This window comes from Engystomops pustulosus, chromosome 6 (genome assembly GCF_040894005.1).
Source record: "Engystomops pustulosus chromosome 6, aEngPut4.maternal, whole genome shotgun sequence".
In the NCBI taxonomy this organism is placed as follows: Eukaryota; Metazoa; Chordata; class Amphibia; order Anura; family Leptodactylidae; genus Engystomops; species Engystomops pustulosus.
The window spans coordinates 162,776,040-162,796,381 of NC_092416.1; the positions used below are offsets into that span (position 1 = coordinate 162,776,040).

The 20,342-nt window shown below is 46.1% G+C and overlaps 1 protein-coding gene across 1 annotated transcript; it reads right to left on the bottom strand.

The window, feature by feature from the left end:
• Positions 1-1,113: 1,113 nt before the first annotated feature.
• On the bottom strand, positions 1,114-15,922 carry ZHX3 (zinc fingers and homeoboxes 3). The gene is made up of 3 exons (XM_072112163.1): positions 15,732-15,922; positions 3,321-6,125; positions 1,114-1,542 (listed from the first exon to the last, which is right to left on the bottom strand). The coding sequence occupies exons 2-3, from the start codon at positions 6,019-6,021 to the stop codon at positions 1,532-1,534; spliced, it is 2,712 nt and encodes a 903-aa protein (XP_071968264.1). The 5' UTR covers positions 6,022-6,125; positions 15,732-15,922; the 3' UTR covers positions 1,114-1,531.
• Positions 15,923-20,342: the final 4,420 nt, after the last annotated feature.

The following is a 20,342-nucleotide window of genomic DNA, read 5'->3' on the forward strand; positions in this document are numbered from 1 at the left end:
GCTACAATTTGCACAAGCTCATCGAAATTGGACAGTAGAAGATTGGAAAAACGTTGCCTGGTCTGATGAGTCTCGATTTCTGCTGCGACATTCGGATGGTAGGGTCAGAATTTGGAGTCAACAACATGAAAGCATGGATCCATCCTGCCTTGTATCAACGGTTCAGGCTGGTGGTGGTGGTGTCATGGTGTGGGGAATATTTTCTTGGCACTCTTTGGGCCCCTTGGTACAACGCCACAGCCTACCTGAGTATTGTTGCTGAGCATGTCCATCCCTTTATGACCACAATGTACCCAACATCTGATGGCTACTTTCATCAGGATAATGCGCCATGTCATAAAGCTGGAATCATCTCAGACTGGTTTCTTGAACATGACAATGAGGTCACTGGACTCAAATGGCCTCCACAGTCACCAGATCCCAATCCAATAGAGCATCTTTGGGATGTGGTGGAACGGGAGATTCGCATCATGGATGTGCAGCCGACAAATCTGCAACAACTGTGTGATGCCATCATGTCAATATGGACCAAAATCTCTGAGGAGCTTCCAGCACCTTGTTGAATCTATGCCACGAAGAATTGAGGCAGTTCTGAAGGCAGAAGGGGGTCCAACCCGTTACTAGCATGGTGTACCTAATAAAGTGGCCGGTGAGTGTAAATTACAGATACCACGCCAATCAACAGAAAGTAAATCATCACTCCAGCAGATGGACCCTCTATCACTTACACAGTTCTGTATGAGAACAGCTTTGGGCTAGAATTCCGCCTTAAAGTAGTCACTTTTTTATCCAAATTTTACTCTGGTATGATGCGTACCCATGGAACAAATAACACTCACAGCTCCATTTCACTGCTTTTCTTTGCAGATAAATTACACCTTCCTAGTTGGCTCCACTAGAGGGAGATGAGGAGCAAACTGCATACAATTCTCCTATGAACTTCACATCTGCTTCACTCAGGTCCCCTTGAAGCCCGAAGTCATAATTTTACTTGATGGCTACACTTAATGAAGCTTCAGAGTTTTGTAACTGAAACATTACCATATCACATTACCTTATCATACAGAGATTTGTTAAGCACAATATCCTACTGTTCTGTGCCTTACCAATAAGTAAAGGGAGAAAAACAAAACTTTATTTACAACCAGTTAGTCCAAACAAGATTCTCGCTAGAAACGTCTGTATTAAATCAGTTTAGGAATACTAAACGGTTATATTATTCTGTATTATAAATAAGCATCTGTACCAATACACATAACAATGAACAGAACGGCCATATAAAAATACAAAGCACTATAGAGGAGCACAGAGCCAGGAACACAACGCCACTCTAGAGATTCTGCTATTTACAGGGGAAACTTCTTGCAATGGACAGAGTTTTGCTCCTGGCAATAGGGTCCCTTTAGTTCCTATACATCGCCATTGTGCTGGTGTCTCGTAGGGGGCACAACGCAAACTTTTCAGGGCCAAGTGAATCCCTGTGGAATCGTGGAGATCCGTCTTCTTGGTTAACAGTGTTGTCTCTTTATGGTCAGTCCGCCTCTGAAATACAAAATTCATTTTGCTTATTTAAAAAGAATTTTTTTCAAGTATTCCCCCCCCCCCCCAAATAAGATAGCTGAATCAAGGTGACCCTCTTTACTTGGTGCAGTAGTGTGCGTGTTGTAGTAATCGTGCTACATCAATCACGCTGCAAAACCAAGATCAGCCACTACAAGTGAATAGCACCGTACCAGGTAAATGCTAGGATGGGTCCCTTCCTTTGGCTGAACGTGGGGGTGCAAAATCCCAACCCCATTATTTTGATATTGATGTGCAAAAAAAAAGAAAAAAAAAACTAGAGGACTTCAAAAGTAACTCAGAATTTGGACCCAGTTTGGTGGCTTTAAAGGAAACCAATCAGAAGTAGATGTGATGGTAGATTCCTCCTTCCTTCCTCTGCCCTAATCTGTAATTTACTAATCCTGGAATCTAACTTGTTAATTTACACATTAATAAAATAAAGTGGGGGGTGGAGTAGCCTCACCTCCAAGTGCCCAGCCAGGCTAATACACGCCCCAGTGGCCTCTACAGATTTACATATTACTAAAATAACATTTTTATAACAAGTTAGGTTCCAGGATTATTAATAACAGATTAGGGAAGAGGCAGGAAGAGGAATCTACCATCACATCTACTTCTTCTGATGTTAGATACCTCATGGTGGGGTTCCCTTAAATGAGATCTACCATAAGAATCAAGCAAGACAAATCAGGTGCCCTTACTACATTACTGTGGTAATCTACATATATTTGTTATCAATGGCCTCCTTACTTTTAAAATTATAATGAACTAGAAGGGTTCCTGGGGTTGTTACCAGAGCACCTCCGTGCTGCAGATTCACAGGATGTTACACTATGCAGGAAGCACTTCCCCCTCTCACTGTGCACTGAAACTTTCTCTGCTGCAGTGAGATTACATCAGGGGGAGGGGTTGGGATGAAGACAATAACAACCTGTGAAGCTGCAGCACAGAGGTGCTCTGGTAACAAACTAACGCTGGCGACGGGTTCTGCCTCTGGTCGCATTCCCAGTTGCCGTGTCTGGCCATGCTTTAGCTCCCACAGGGCGCAGGTGACATCTCTCTCCTTCTTTAAGGAGCAGGGTGTTTCCCAACTAGGCTGTCCCAGCCTATCAGCGTGCCCATCCAGCCATATACCTGTGCAGCTGTGCAGGGTTTGTTTCTGTCTGCTACCCGTGTGTGACCCCCGGTATGCTATACCGTGTGTGACCCCTGGTATACGACCCCGGCTTGTTTCTTGCCTGTCTCTGGATTCTGATTGTACGCTGCCTACCCACCTTGCCTGACCGCTTGGTACCACGTACCGAGGTCTCTGTGCTCGCTTATATCTATACTGGGACCGCCACAAAAGGTAGCAGCCTTGCAATCTCTCCGCAGCAAACTCAAAATCCCTATATTGGGGTAAAAGGGGGAATACTGGAGAGGTCCAGGGATAACACCATTATTGTGTGGCCCAAAGCCAAACCAAAGATAGCACAGTGGGTTCACATCTAAAATAATGTAGAATAAAGTAAAAAAGTTGATTTAAGAAGGAAGGAGGCCATGGATAACAAAGATTACCACAGTCTTGCTACCTGGATCTATGAGTAAGTGTCCCTGGTTTATCATGCTGGATTTTTGATGGTAGTTTTCTTTTACCGACTATGCACACTATGCGTGCAGGGCTGTCCATACAAGCATATGGCATCTGAGGAGTCATGCTGGTAAGCCACTTTTCTAGTAGAATATCCTGCAAGCTTGAATCCACAACACTTCCTTACCTAACTGGACAACCGATGGCTCAGAGGACACTAAATCTGCGCTGACTTCTTGAGAATTAGGCTCCCAAGACTCGCTGTTTTCCGACGGCTCTAAACTCCCATCCTGGGTCTTTGTCTCTGGTGCCTCGTCCTCGGGGTCAGCCTGCGGCTCGTTGCTTCCCTCATCCGGAGGTGGCTGCTGATCTCCTTCCACTCTTTCTGTAAACCATGACCTAATGTTTTCAGCAGACATCCCCGTCTTCTCACACAAGTTGTGGAGATCATCCTCCTTCAATGCGTGCCACCTCCGGTAGTAGTCCAGCAGTGGCTTTACGTACAATGGTTTGTCGCCCAAAAACACTTTCTTGTAGTTGTCATACCACTTTAAGTTGCCGTTTTTGTAAGAGTATCTGCAGTCCCCGAACCAGCGGACGATCTCTGAGCGCGTCAGTCCAGTTTGCTCCACCAGGCCATCGTACTCCTCCATCGATGGCCACTGGGTCCTAACAAACATCTGCTTTAAGGCATCTCGCTGCTTGGCGGTCTTCTTTGTCGATGGTCTATACCTCTGTGGTGTAGAGGACCTACTGCTGCCATTACTGGCCACCGAAGAATCTTCTTTTATGCTCTCAGTGTTGTCCCCCGATTCCGTCACCCGAAGAGCTTTCAGGTTGATCTTTATGGGATTTACTTTTCTCTCTGACACAGAGAAACTATTTTCCACTACAGAAGACAGAGAGTCATCTGGCGCTTTCTCAGATGTCTCCATCTCTTCGGCAGAGACCTCTTCTTCCTCCTCCTCATACTTGGCTTGCTCTCTCTTGAGTTCTTCAGCTACCTTTTTGCGCTTTTCTGAGAACCAGGCGTCTATTTCACGTCTTGTCATCTTGGTCTCGGTCCGTAGCCTATTGACCTCCTCGTCGGAAGGTTCTGTACTTTGTGCAAAACTATTTTCCAGAGCTCTGATCTGTTCTGGTGCCCTCTCTTTGTATCTTGTGACGCTGAAGTCTGGTGATTGATGCCATGACTGTCTTCTCGGGGTATGTGAGTGGGTGGAAGGAGTAGGACTTGTTGGAAGTGCAAAGTCTACCGCGTACCTCATATCAGAGCTGGGGTCATCTAGGTGGTCACTTGTCCCTGTTCCGAAAAAGAAGGGCTTGTTGCGGTAGTGATATCTTTTATCGCTAAACCATTTCCTAACATCTCTGGTTGTCAGGCCTGTAATCCGCGTCAGTCTCGCAACCTCCCCATGTGAGGGAAATTGACTTTTGCAAAAGCTGATTTTAAGGGCACTAAGCTGCTGTCTTGACTTTTTGGACCGTGCTACGTGGTCGTAGGAATTTGGGGAGGGCATACTGGGAGATGTGTTATGGTAATCGAAGTCCAGCGACGCTGTGCTGGCCTCGGTCGTGGTTTCATCAGAGATAACAGAGGGTACGGTAATGGGCACGGATGTAGCGGAACCTTGGATTCCATTCGTTAGAATTGGCTGCGTTACGAACAAACCCCCTGCCCCTTGGGGCTGACTGACTATCTGGCCTGGAAGAGCGGCCTGGATGAGCTGCTGAACGTTATTTGCATTTGCTACAAGCGGTGCATTGAGAACAGTGATAGTCGGCTGCGGTACCGGCTGAGGAATGGACTGGATGACGGTATTAAACATTTTCTTTCTGGAGTCTTCAATCTCCTCGGGTGACCAACTAATGCCCTGTTTTAGTCTCTGCGCCGTGAACCAGATTTTGATCTGCTCTTCAGGGTATTTCGTCACTACTGTGAGATAACACAGCTCGGCCTTTGTAGGGTAAGGGAATTTATTGAACGAGTTCTTCAGGAAGGAATTGGAGTCCATGGATGAATTGTACGTTGGAATGCTACTCAAAGGAATCATAACTTTCGGGAGGGACTTGGCGGTGGGAAGTTGTTGGCTTTGAGTTTTCTGAACAGAAGAGTGTTTTGGTAACACCGGTGAGATTATTGTTGCTGGAAGTTTTGGCTGGATGACAGATGGCGGAGAGTTTAAGGACACCAACTGTGTCACCCCTGTTTGCAGGACGGGGACTGTCCCGATGATGGAACCATTTAATATGGTTGGATTGACAATGCTGTTAATATTACTGGTAGAAACTGACCCGTTCCGTAGCGTACTGCGGCTTTTTTTCTCAAACTCTTCCCCAACGTGGTTGCCCATAAGTTTTTTTGCTTCTCCCTTTTTCATGATCTTCATTATAGGTTTTTTAGGCATTGGTATTTCGGAGTAGTCGTCATGGCGGACGCCTAAATCCCGATCGTTCTTGTTGGTACTGACGCTCTGCTCCACCACTGTGTAATTTTGGTGCTTGGCCACAGTCCAGGAGAGATCTGCGTTCCTCGAATGACTATCCGCGTTGTGAGATTCCAGTTCCTTTGGGTCTTTTACTAGAAAGCTGCAGGCGATGCAAACATACGATGGATCTTCTCTAAAGTCAAGGTGCTTGGTATTCATATGTTCCACAAAGGGGCTGGTCTCGTTTGAGCCGTAGTTACAATATTTGCAAAAATAGCTCAAGCCGTCCACGTTTTCGTGGCCGTTCGTGAGAAGATCGCTTTCGTCGTCCATTAGATCTGGAATCATTTCCTGGGGGTCATCTTTGGCGTTTTCCTCAGATGTTTCTGCGTTACCTTCCACCGCTAAGGTCTTGATGGGTATCATGCAAGGGGTGGTGGACTTTCTTTTGCTGGCCATGATGAAGATTTTGTTTTAGTACCACTTGGCCAATACAAAGAAGAAAACAAAGCTTCAAATCAGGTGGATGGCCTGCGAGGCATCACATGTGGATCCAGAGAGACCTAAGAGAGAAGAACATATTGGTTATTTTCACCTTGATGGCAACTCAAAAAATAAAAGCCCCCCCATTTCGTAATGCATCCAGAGAGAAATCGACTAACCACTCAAACACTGCAGACTGACAAATGGCATCATGATCATACACATGCACACCCTGCCAAGCATGCATGTAGTTCTATAGGAAAGAGGGGGAAAATAATGGGCTGTCAGATAGCACTTTTGGAAGTTTTCCCTACAGTTTTGGATGTGCCATGTTTGAGAATGCCTTTAAGTGTTTATCCACTTTAGACAACACTAGAAAAATCACCCGATAAATAGTTTCGAATGGGATCCCTAGTGATAGTCTCATGGCGGCACATCAGCAAGAATTTGTGCAGCGCCACCACAGGGGAAATTGTGCATTACACACATGCGCACTTTGTGCCCAGCGCTTTATCTCTTATGGGTTTTTTGGACATCCAATCCACGTATCCTCTTTCCAGTACCTTTGCCATTGAGGAGCGTCATGAGGTCATGTTCTGTGTAGTCAGAGGAGGCCGACACACAACTTTTCTATAGCACAAGGTAAAATAGCAGAATATAACAGCCTGACCTGACGAAGCAGCACGTGGTGTACGCTGCACAATGCCTCTGTATTGTACAGACTCTGCTATTAGAGCAGAGAATATTCACGGCTCTGACACCAGCCAACAAACCTATAGGCCTCGCTGGGGGCACATAGGTACGGGGGTCCCCTGTGTGACTACAGAACAATACATGTGATGACCACCATAGACCCTACATGGAGCAGCATAACAGGCCGTTACACTGTCAACCCCCTGAGTCCTTCAGGCTCATTAGCATAATTTTAAAAGTAGATTTTAGAAGGAAGGAGGCCATGGATAACAAATATAAGAAGATTATCACAGTCCTGGTGCCTGGATCTATGAGTAATGTCCCTGGTTTATCATGATGGATTTTAAGGTTAGATGTCCTTTGCGACCAGGACTGGCCCATATAAGTTACAGCAGCCGGTGCATAATCCCTTCTCTGTCTCTGCAGTATGAATGGGGATTGTAATAAAGCGTGCATGTGTGTAATACACAATTTCCCCTTTGGTGGCGCTGCAGGAATTCTTGCGGATTTGCTGAATCGATCACTGGGGATCCCAGTCAAATCTTTTTATCGGGTGAACTTTCTAGTGTGGTCTAAATTGGACAAACACTTAATCCAAAGCCATTCTCGGATATAGCCCATCCAAAACTTTAGGAAAACTTTACAAGCGTCAGCCATTGCTAGACCATCTAAAATATGTCATGTGACCAGCAGAGAGGTAAGTGAGGAAGGGTGACCCTATCAGTGGCCACCCCTTCAAGCATTGTATATTGAGAAGCAGCCCAAAGGACACTCAGGGTTTTCCAAAGTCCATCTCCATCATCCCGTGACCTCAGTTTAGCTTCTGAACCCCAGCATTGACAGGGTTACAGCTTGTCTACATCGCCATGTCATATGCTGGCGTCATACCAGTAACTGATCATCAGTAACTGAAATCTGACGAAACCCAAACACACACATTCCCTAAAGCAAACACAGAATTATCAGGAAACCCGTTACATAACCTCCAAAGAACATTCCCAGGAAAAGTAAGAACTGCAAGCAACGTGCAGCCGGATTATATAACGAAAAGGTTCCTGATGCGTCTGCAGCTCCGAGAGGCCAGAATGGAGAGAGATTGACATGCGGCCAAGTAACGCCAGAACAGCGTGTCCTGCCATCTGCAGACTGGAAAAATACTGTGCGGAGGGGATGTGAAGAGCCAGAGCCGACATCCGGATATCGCTAGGACCTGCAGGGGGCGCCAGTTATCTTACAGCTCGCATGGTAAAAGATGGCCGCTGACGTGCGAGAACTGTGCGGCCGGCACTCCCATCCCCCACAGCAAATTGTATGTTTGGCACAGCTGAGAGAGGCGAGAAACGTGCTGACGGCTCCTCTACTACAGAGAAAGAAGCCACAACCTGACCGAAATATAGTCCCATAATGCTGAAAACCTACACAAAGACCTCATACCTACACTCATCCAGGCACTGGGACTGGTAATCTTCTTATATTTGTTACACATGGCCTCCTTCCTCCTAAAATACACTTTTAGAATTATACTAATGAGTCTGGGGGTGTTACCAGAGCCCCTCCGTGCTGTAACTTCATTGACTGTTCCACTGTCTTCACCTCTGCATGCTGTAATTTCACAAAGCGGGAGGGGGGGGGGGGAATGCTCCTGCACAGAGTCACAGCTTGTGAAGCTACATGACAGAGGGGCTCTGGTAACACCCCCAGAAGCTTCCGGGCTCATTAGCATAAATGTAACAGTTAATTTTAGAAGGAAGGAGGCCATGGATAACTAATATAAGACGATTACCACAGTCCCGGTGCCTGGATCTACGAGTAATGTCCCTGGTTTATCAGGATGGATTTTGATGGTAGATTTCCTTCTAACTAAATGAAAATATTACAGTGCGCACACATGAGAAGTAACATCATTATACGGCTTCCATTCACCTCTTCTTTTCCATAGTCTGAGCCAGTGAGTGGAGACCGGATAATAGGACGTCTCACATACACTGCACATAGACAGCAGAGGGGAAGCTGCTCCGCAAGTCTCGCTCAGAAATAATAATAATATTATGTATGAGCAGGAGCATATAGGACACTATAGAGAATTACTAACACCATTTTGGTGCCTCTCTGCACCCACCCTGCACACTCCTCCCTCCCCCACCTCCATAGACTTCGATGCAATCTGACACCCCCAGCTACGGGCGTCATGCTCCAGTAAGGACGGGTGCAGGGGAGAACATCAGTTAAGGAGATATTTTCTGGAGAATACTTCTCTCTGATAAAATAGATCACGGTTTCTTATGATCACTTGTAGTATTGGTTTATGCAAAGTTGAGAAGTGAAGTGATTATTTAGGCACAGACTCCACAGTAACATGTGACCCAGGGTTTCTCCGATCTGACGCGGGATATCAGCCAAAACTGGCAAAGGCACAAAACCTCTTTTCTGGTGTATAAAGAAGAGCTGAGCTTTCTGAGTGACTCAATCACTGTGTGTGGGAGGAGTAATCAGGGCTCTCCCTGTCAATCACTGTGTGTGGGAGGAGTAATCAGGGCTCTCCCTGTCAATCACTGTGTGTGGGAGGAGTAATCAGGGCTCTCCCTGTCAATCACTGTGTGTGGGAGGAGTAATCAGGGCTCTCCCTGTCAATCACTGTGTGTGGGAGGAGTAATCAGGGCTCTCCCTGTCAATCACTGTGTGTGGGAGGAGTAATCAGGGCTCTCCCTGTCAATCACTGTGTGTGGGAGGAGTAATCAGGGCTCTCCCTGTCAATCACTGTGTGTGGGAGGAGTAATCAGGGCTCTCCCTGTCAATCACTGTGTGTGGGAGGAGTAATCAGGGCTCTCCCTGTCAATCACTGTGTGTGGGCAGACCAATCAGGGCTCTGAACTACTAGTCCCCTCTGTTAGAGGATAAAGGTCCTTTCTAGAATCCTTACTTCTGTGTGAAATTTCATCCGTTTAAAAAATAATAATAATAATAATCTCCCTCAAAGTCAGGCAAATATGACTCTTCTCAGATGAGAGGAGTCAAGTTTAGAGGTTGCAAAGCTAGCGTAACTTAAGCAGCCCCTGTCTTCTGTTCTATAGCACCTAGAACATGCTTTCTTGTTTATTAAAAAGATAAGAATAAAATTATCTAGAGATAGATGGATCTAAAGGCATAGTTGGAAAGGCAAGCTGTAGATACAGAACTGGCAATGCAGGCAGCTCTGTATCTGTCAGAATCATAAGCCTGATGTGATTTGAAAGAGGAGATCCTTACCTTTAATATTACACAAGCATATTTCTAGGTGCTATAGAACCAGAGACAATGGCTTCTAAAGAGAAACTCCCCCTGAAGCCTCTAAACTTGACTCATCTCATGTGAGATTGAGGTAAGAGGAGTCATATTTGTCCATCTTGAAGGGTAGACTTTTATAGGTAAAAAGCTGACATTCCACATAAAAGAGTGAAATCTAAATAGGACAATTCATAGCCTACTAGCGGGGACAAGTAGTAAGCAGGATAAATCCTAGTGACAGGTTCCCTTTAAATTACACCCCTCCCCATGTTTTTAATGATCAGTAAATGCCAAAATGACATTTCTAACATGCTAGCAGGAAGTTAATGGGCAATTTCTTATGACAAAGTTCACACTTTTTGGCACTTGCGTCTATACAATTATATGCAAAGAGTTTTATAGGACGACTGTCTTATCGTATTAACACTGCGGTGAGTGCAGGGCAGGGGTGAAGGTCACTTGTGGCGGCTCTAGGCCTATAGGGGTAATGGTACAATGAGTTGTATTGCGGCAGTGTACAGGCTCCTCCGCGCCGTCCTCGTGGGGTTACTCTCTCGCGTTGTGTTTTTCCATCCTTGGTCTCCAACTCCCACAGTATAAATAAATGACATCGCGCATGATCAGACTGCGGCGGGAGGGCTGGAAGTAGTGAAGCATGGAGAAAACCTGACCCACAATCAGCCTGACAGGCAAAAGGAAAGACTGAAGCGGAACAGATTGAGGCTGGCGGACATCAAGCACACGGAGGCCCGGGCTAAACCAACTAAAAACCAGGCCCGAAGCCTCTGCCGGAATATTATAGGGGAGGTCGGAGAGTTACTCCACCTGAAAGCAGGGAACAACCAACTAAAAGGGACACTAAAAATAAGGATACAACACGTCAACAACTAAAATACTAAATACACTGCAATAATGTAACACAACAATACAGAAAATTCATACTTCTTACATAAAAGACCTGGTTACCCCTCCTTCACATAAGTGCATTACAGGCGGTCCCAGGGTTACATACTGTGGGGTTTGTTCTCAAGTTGAATCTGTATGCAAGTCGAAACGGTTTATTTTATAATTGTGACCCCAGACAAATATTTTTTGGTCTCTGTCACAATTGGATTTTAAAAATGTTGGGTTGTCATAAGAACCAGGATTAACAATAAATCTTCATTACAGACACCTGTGATAACTGTTATAGCTGATCATTGTAGCCTAGGACTAAAGTACAGGAAATTACCAACATCTAGAGGTCCGTTTGTATCTAGGGGTCGTCTGTAAGTCGGGTGTTTTTAAGTAGGGGTCCATCTGTACTTGTTTTTGTATGGATATAAGGACTGACCCCTATGCTACAATGTACATGGCTGCTTCCCCCCTCTGACTAAGGGCTCATTCACGTCCGTATGCTATTTGGACCTATGGATTCCTATGGGTCTGTTCACATGTAATTTTTTTTTGTTCACAGATGAGAGTGCATGCTGCAATTTTTCAATTTTTTTTTTCTCACATGCATACCACAATCCTCCAGAGAAGTCAATGGATCCGCAAAAAAAAACCAAAAAACGAATGGGACATGGATAAAGGTCTTTTCTTCTCAAATGTTGCCCGGCAACCAACAGGGCAGGGCAAAAATTAGAATAGAAATCCACCTTTTTTTTCTTTTCTTTTTTGCTGATTTAAAATACTGATGCTGATACAATATGGACATCACATTTCTTGCATCTGAATGAGCCCTTAGAGTTGAATACAGGCGCCTGCCTTCTACTAATCTGTAGCAAACTTGGGCAATGTCCTCGTGGCCTCCGGATTCGTCTTCACTAATCCTTTATATGACTGTTTGAATAAGACCCTCTCCGGTTTGTAGAATACTGAACATGATCCAGGACCAAAAATACCGGCACCAGTCCCTGCTCCTGGACCAGGATATATGCACATTAATGTTTCATCCGTGTGCTACCAGTTTATTTTATCAGATGGCACACGGACACATTCACTTCAGTGGACCCATGCACATGAGCGAGTTTTGGCCACGGGAATCTGTATCTATGGATCGCTCACTAGGTGACCTTCCCAGAGGTTGGAACAAGCTTTGCCAGCCTTGCATTTGTGTTTGGCGAATCACCAAAAAGCAAATGACATACATACATACCGCGTCATCCGGACCATGAACATGCCCAGGATATTCTGCCCCTGAGCGAGTTTGGTCCAAGAAACATCACTACTTACAGGTTTCACCGGGCTGAACCTGGAATCACCGAATTGAACTCAGCACGTCCCTTTAGTTCAAAAATTTCGGTACAGAAGACCCTGCATGGATTTTTCGGACCAAGCTCGTCCGTGGACAACAGGCTTTGTACCACACCGTTTACCCGCACTTGATAAGACTCACAACTTTCCAGCCAACTTAAAGGACATCTACCACCAGGATGAAGGATTGTATGCAAATAACCCTAAGGGGCTCCAGGCTCCTAGGGCGCTGATAGAGCCCAAAGCCCCTCAAGCTCATTTGCATACAGCCTTTCATTCTGGTGGAAGATGTGTTTTAAACCAACAAATCAATTGTTAAAAACTAGGACTAAGAAACATTGGGTGATAACTAACCAGTGCCGATGGTTTACTCACCTCTCAGTTACAATATTATGTGCAGACTTCCATAACCGAATTGTGTCCAAGGTACAGGTGCTGCCATCTCTACCCCTAGAGGCACATTTGGCCACGAGTACACATATCGGTACAGCACCTGTATATGTGTCACACAATTTTAGGACGCAGTTGGTAGAAATAATTTGTAACCAAGTGACCACCATCAAAACTAAAGATCAATGGGAGATATATATAGATATATATATATATATATATCTTTACCAAGCCCAGTGCCCATACAACATGTCGATACATCCGAAGGTTCTTTCTCGTAATACGTTCAATATTGAAGTCCCCTGATGTCGGGGTGATAAAACGCAGGCATGTTCTGCGCACGGAGAAGAGATCTGCCCGGAGGGAATGTTATGTGTTTAGACATAGAACTATGACTGTTCTGTTTATATGGACGGCCCGGACAGTCCACAGGGGAAATGGGAATGACATCATTTCATCGAAACTCGCTTCAATTCCAGAGAAAAAAAAAACAGGATTACAGAGGGGAAGCGATCTGCAGAGGAAGGACAGGGTCATTGGACGATGGCTACAATTCTTTCAGAGATTTGCATAAATGCCCCAGAGCATGCTGGGTCATATAGGGACCTCCACAGCAGTCACTGTACATCATTCTGGATTAGATGGCTTAAAGACACCATAGGTTATGCTCACAACAGAGCCCATCAACCATGAGCAGAAGAAATAGAACAACCACCTGCACATGGCAGACGTTATAATGTAACACCAATGGACCTCATTATAGTAAACAGGGTTAATCAGGGGTCCCTTTGTGTCCCTCTAACAGAAAAGTACAAAAATCTCGATGCGGATGTAACTTCGGCCTTACAAGCATATCGCTGGAAAGGTCTGGCACCAGCACTGGTAAACACTTCATGGGTTTCTCTAGAATCCACTTGGTCTGGAAATTACAGTAACTTTATGGGCTCCAGAAAAAGCCCAGCAGAGGTGACAGGAGACAATTCACACCTAAGCTACAGGATTCTTCCTCCACCCAAGACAAACATATCCCCCCCCCCCCTTAAAACTTTCCAATACAAAACTATAGTCCCATACCATATACAGTACCCGCATAGATCTTCTATAGGCACTGGCTAAACTATGAGACGACAGCTATTCCTCTGCACCTCTTCTAAGACATGCATACATACATTCTGAATACAGAGAAGAGCAAGCTGCTGCCATACACTGGCAGGATTGGGCATTCTCCATCCTCCTTTCCAACACTTGTTGGGTTCCACCTCCAAAATAAACATTAGTCCCTTGTTTAGAACTAATGTATATGGGGTTTTTTAACATGTAAAAAGAAACCGTATACACACAGTGACCACTGCAGGACAGGGACCAGACAATTCCACAAATGTGCACCTAGGAAGGATCTTAAAGGGCTACTCCAGGACAAGCTCTGCCCATGAAAAATCAGCTCAGTGTTACCCCAGGCTCATTCACTAGAATGGAGCCAGCCGGCACTAGCCTCAGACCAGCCTCTATACTATACACATAGTCTGAAGCTTCCGAATGCGTCCTGTGCGCCACTAGCTGATTGGTGCCGGGTGTCGCACTCCCCACCAGCCGCATATTAATGACCTTTTGGCTCATTGTATACGCATTGTCCAGGAAGCCCCTTTAGGCCGTGTTCACACGTCCCACTTGTATCACGTTTAGAGACACAATTGGAATGGAAGGCTGAGGCGTTACGCCCAAAAACGAATGCATTCAGACCTAAACACTTGCGTTCAGGAACTAGAAACTCGTGTTTGACTTGACAACAAGGCAAAACGTGAGCAGCTTTTAGGTCTAAACACATCTGTGTTCAAGAGTTACTCCTTAATTTGCGTCTCAAAAAGCAACTCAAGCGCAACATGTGAACGCGGGCTTATTGTTGGGACTGTACTTGCCATATCAGCATGAACCCCTGATTCATGCATGTCCTGCCGTCCCTCCATGCAGTTTATAGAACTGACAGACGCCCCCTTTATATACTAAGGGCACTGTTCGACTTAAAGGGGATATCCACCCAAATCAAGTGTTCCCCTCATTAACAGGATAGTCGATAACTTGCGAATCAGTAGGAGACCCTGCCCCCAGATTACAAGAATGGGGGTCTGTTGTACCCTAAATGAATGGAGCAACAGGTTGAGCACATGCAATGACGTCCCATTCACTGGCTGTGACAATGATGGAAGTAGCCGGGCACCGCGCTCACCTATCAGGTGCCACAGAGATGACTAGAGTAGTAGGTGCATGTGCCGCCCACATACTCTGCTCATTTGGGGGGGTATAACGAACCCCTACCAATCACAAAGTTATCTCCTATAACAAGGGTGACGTAGATGTGCACGATACGGACTGTCGTACAACATACGTGACTAGACCTCTGCCATGATGTGGAGTATAACACTCATCACGATTATAGGTGCGCCTTACTCACCGGGAAGTGAGTCACTGGGACACTCGCTCTCATGGAGAAGGGGAGGGGGGGTGTTATTCCTGTACGGGGGAAGGGACTTGTTCCAACACAATATGGTCGCCCAGTCTCACGTACATAAGAAAGCGACAATCACAGGAGTCGAGTGACCTGATGGAGTCTCGGGGAGTCGTGTAACGCTTATGTAGGAGGCTTCAAACTACTCTCCCTCAGCGTAGGACATCAAGCAAAACTTTAACACAACTTTTACGTTTGAAGGGTTAATATTCAGAGAGTATATGTAAAGTAACAGACTGGGGTGCAACGAGAAGGCCACCCCGATTCTACGTCACCCTAATCATTCATACCAGGACTGGCTACAGGGCACCACACTTATTAGAGGGGCACCATAGCCAGGATAACACATTGGTAACTGCATCATACTGGAGGCTGGGCTGTAAATAGCGCCCCCTACAGCTTACTTCTACATCATATGCCCCAGCCCACACATGACTGCACTGCTCCTGTTCAGGCCCCCCCTACAACACATTTTAAGGACCATCACCCACCCGCACCATATGCAACACAGATCCTCGTGCCTGCGAGAATAACACACAAAAACAACCTCCCGACCATTTCTCCTACTAATTCCCAAACCCCAAACGATAACACTCACCGACAACCGGTGTCAGGGCCTCTCCGCTCTCCTCTCTCGACAGTTTCAGGGCCCGGGAGGAGGCGGGGCCGCTAGCGATGTGCGAACCGAGTACTAAGCGCTGATTGGAGAACCGCGCACCACGTGACTCCGCCAAACTCTGGGCAGGGCAAGCTTAAACCAACGCCAACCGCCGCCAGTGCCGAGCGCCCACGTGACTGATAGGGGAGGTGAAAGAGGGCGGCGATGGGGCGGGGTTTACCGCGCGCGCTGGTAAATGGTCGTGCCCGAAGTTTATCCCGTAAAGCTTTATTTAAAAAGGAAGCGCGCACAAGACCACGTGCCCTTGTTTTGGAGGAATGCGCATAGCGCAGTGCTGGGGAGGAGAGGGGGAAGGACATATTATCACGATATATACAAAACTATCATATGTCACCATGGTGTAGAATTTTACACTTTATGTATTTGCATATAATTTACATACTATGAAATAAAATTAACTAGTAATCAGTGGTGTAACGAAGTCTGTGCCAGGCCCCGGCTATTATGTATGCTTTATAGTACTAGGGACCTCTTATGAGAAAGTGACACCTTTTGGGCCCCTAAGCCTCCTGGGCCTTCTTCACCCCCTCAAGTTACGCCCCTGCTAGTGATATTGTCAGATTTAAAGGTCTTGAAAGTAGTGATGAGCGGACCCAGCGTGGTTCAGGTTCAGCATGTTTGGTAGAACCAGTTCTGGAAGTCTGGTTCTGGTATCTGAACCCACCGCTGACGTGCACACCCGTGTTTTCCCAAACTAAACCAACTTAAAGCTGGTATAAAGAAGTCTCCTCAGTTCTATACTACTCCACATACATAATCCAGCATGAATTATCAGGCCCAGAATAAGGGTGCTGTCACACAAGTTTTTGATTGCATTTAAAAAAAACGCCACATGGAAATCCACTCTCGGGTTGTCCCTCTTTCCCTGCTACAAGAGTTTGGAGGTATTTAATGTCCCCACTCCAGGACATTGCACAATGAAAGGGGGAACAGGCAGGTGCCGGCCACAATGTGAGGGGCAGCAGAGAGGAGGGCACAGTGAGATGGGGAGCAGAGGAAAGACCACAATGAGAGGAGGACCAGCAAACGGGGATTCTCAATGTGGGGGCACAATTAGAGGGGTCACAATGAGGGAGCAGAGGAGGGGGGCAACAATGTAATATGTGGAGAAAGGGGCATTATACAGGGTGGGAGAATTTCAAACTGTGGTGGGCCAAAGGAAAGTGTCATTATTCATAGTGAGATGTCACAGGAATGGCACATTATCCACGGTGGGGGCCATTAATGTGGGTTTCAGGCTACCTGCATCCGGCATGTACAGGTATACAGGACGCATACAAGAGTCTCATGGACTGTTGTTTGCATCCTGTGTGTAGTCCTAAGGTGAGTTCTACAATTAAAAATGGCTGCCCGGGACGCATACACGGGAAGGTATAGAACAGTCAGCTCATGCACAAGATTGTGTGCAAAAACTGTCCACAAACCCGGCTTGGTTGGTGGCCCAATTTCAATTGGTGGATAGACCGGGGGTGATCTCTTTGTACCCTTCCATCTTTATATCGAGCTAAGTGGCCACGCCTCCAAAAATGCACAGCCCTATTTGTACAGTAAGATAGGGTGTATCTGCACTGTGTATAACGCACCTCCAGGGCTGGATTAAAGGAGGGGCTCCTGGGGCTCTAGCCCCGGGGCCCCCACCACTTTCAAATTTTAAGGGGCCCTCACCAGTTTCCAACAGTCAGCAACTCAGCTCAGCTAGGCCCCCGCCGCAGACCATCACGCTTTGCGCCGGGCTCTGGCGAAGACCAGGGTTGAGGCTAGTATCATTATACCCCGCAGACTCTGCCCATAGACTCTCTGACGGTTCGTCCCTACGAACCGTGATACAGGGGGCTGGTGGCTGTATGCTACAGGGGGCTGCAGGCTATATACTACAGGTGTCTGGCAGGCTATATACTACAGGGGGCTGGCAGACTATTACAGGGGGCTGGCAGGCTATATAATACAGGGGGCTGGCAGGCAATATACTACACGGGGCTGGCAGACTATTACAGGGGGCTGGCAGGCTATATAATACAGGGGGCTGGCAGGCTATATACTACAGGGGGCTGGCAGGCTATATACTACAGGGAGCTGGCAGGCTATATACTTCCAAAAACATTGTTGACAGGACCCCCTCCCGTTTGCGCCCAGGGGCCCCAACCATCCTTAGTCCGGCCTTGCGCACCTCTATGGCGGCCATGAACTAGCTGTCATTTTTGTATGGTTGTATGCATAAGCCCACAACGGGATTTTCAGGACGTATGTCAATCTTTTTTGTTTACGTTTCACATACATCCTCATTGTAGTTAATGAGCTCATGCCCACTGTGTGTTTTTCCTACAACGTCACATATAAAATATGACCTATTCCTGGAAGTCATTTCATCAGGTCCAGTCCTATTGCAATTAATTGAAATCCATAGAAACCAGATTTCATCTATTACTAGGAAATATCATGTGACCTGAGGCCTATATTTTAGCCAACTACATCATTGAACAGCCTTATTTTATTTTTACAGATTCGCAAAAACAGGCGGCATATGGATGAAAAACGAAACGTATATATCGGGCCATACGGATAAGATACTGAATGCAAATACTGACACTTTACATCCTGTATAAAACAAAATGTTGTGTGCAGGTAGCCTACTACTGTGCGGGAATCCTGGCCTGGGGGGTGGGATGAGACAACTTACTGCCCACACTATTGTCCCCGGAGGGTAGGTGCTAGAAGAAGCTGTGATGTTATGGGCCACATAGATCATGTGACCAAGGGTATATTGGAGAGACTTGCCGCTTCCTGCTGAATGTTATCTGTGTAAGGGTTCATTCAGGTAAGTACATCTTGTCTGGGGTCTATAGACTGAGGGGCACATAATGAGCTGTGTTTTACATTCTCTGTTAACCTTCATGCGGTGGTGAAACTGAGCTGCAAAGCTCTGAGTAGTTCCTTATTTGCGGTTTGGACAGTCCTATAGAATTCTGGAAACGTGGAACCAAAAGACGGCGCATGTAAGGCAAATTTTGCTGTCCGTTTTGTGGATTTGTCGCTCTGTGGGATGAGGCCTATGTCTGTTGAGTTCCTTCTACTCCTTATCACGACGTATCCTAATATGACTGCATCTGGGAGAAGGTCGTGTCTGAGGGAGTTTTGGGAAACCTCAAGTAGCAAGCAGCGGGCAAAGTTCGGTATCAGTAAGCCTAATCGGGAGACTCATTTCCATTATATTTTTTACACTATATAAAGGAAACTTACCATTAGTAATACACTAACTGAGGTATTCCTGATGGTAGATGCCTTTGGCCACATGTATCACTCGTTTTTTCTGTTGTTTTTGCGCCTTTTCATTCAGGCGCACCGTTTTTGCGCCATTTTTGCGATTAAACGCCAAACTAGACGCGCAGCAAAAATAACCAGCTTTCCCTCATCTATCTTACCAATCCAGATGTTTTGCTGCGCCTAATGATATTCATCACTTGCAACGTTTTCATTTAGGCGCTAAAATGGGCGCAAAAACACTCCAGCCCGAAGGTGGCGTTATCTGAGAAGAAAGCACTGAGCCCCTTTGCAGAACAGCTCATTTCTAGCAGCAAAGCTCAGCCAGACACTAGAACAGATCATAAAGACATTACATACACTACAGACAGGAGCTGCAGACTCTATTTACAGTTCATCACCTTCTATTTACAAAACATTCTGCAAAATCCTGAGCTCACAGCAAGTTTGCACAAGTTTGCAGAAGTTTGCAGAATGTTGCAGATACTACATACACGTGTCCCCCATGTAATTCTGCACAGTATCTGAGGGGGATATTGTGCAGAATTACAGGGGTGCAGCAGGAGACCAGCACTGGGGGATCCCCTCCAGGAGAAGCCCCTGCTGAGGAGGTCACTGGGTGCTGGGTGTCACACACCTGGGTGCTGCTGTGAGTGTTATCTTCATGCTGGGATGTGGGAGAAGCAGAGAGGAGCTTGTAGTAGGATCACATGTAAGTGCCTGAATCTAACATTGCGCCTAAACTGCGCCAAATTTGCGCCTAAACTGTGTTAAAGTAAAGTGATTAATAAGAGGCAGAAAATATACTTATCACAGATGGTTGTAGCTTGTGATAATTCTGGCAAAACAGTGCGACAGAATTTAGGCACAACTACTACACTTAGGCGCACAAAAGTGATAAATGTGGCCCTTTGTCTACTAAGCCCTCTCTGCCTTTCACTAAACTTTTAACTGTAACTTACTAACTAAAAACATTATCAATTATTTACTGTATGCTAACAAACCTCTAAGGCTACTGGGGCATGGAGTAGCTTGGCCAAGCACCTGGGGATAAGGCTAAAGCACACCCCTGTAGCCTCTTAAGTCTTGCCTCTGTGTGCAGCCCTGCAGCAATCTTTGGCTATTTACCCTATCCCCATGCATATGCAGTAACTCAGTAAAAGTCTAGGTAAAGGCAGTGTAGGGATTAGTAAAAAGAAAGGTATCTACCATCAGGAGTACCTCAGTTAGTGTATTCCTGATGGTAGGTTTCCTTTAAATTGTTAAAGGCAT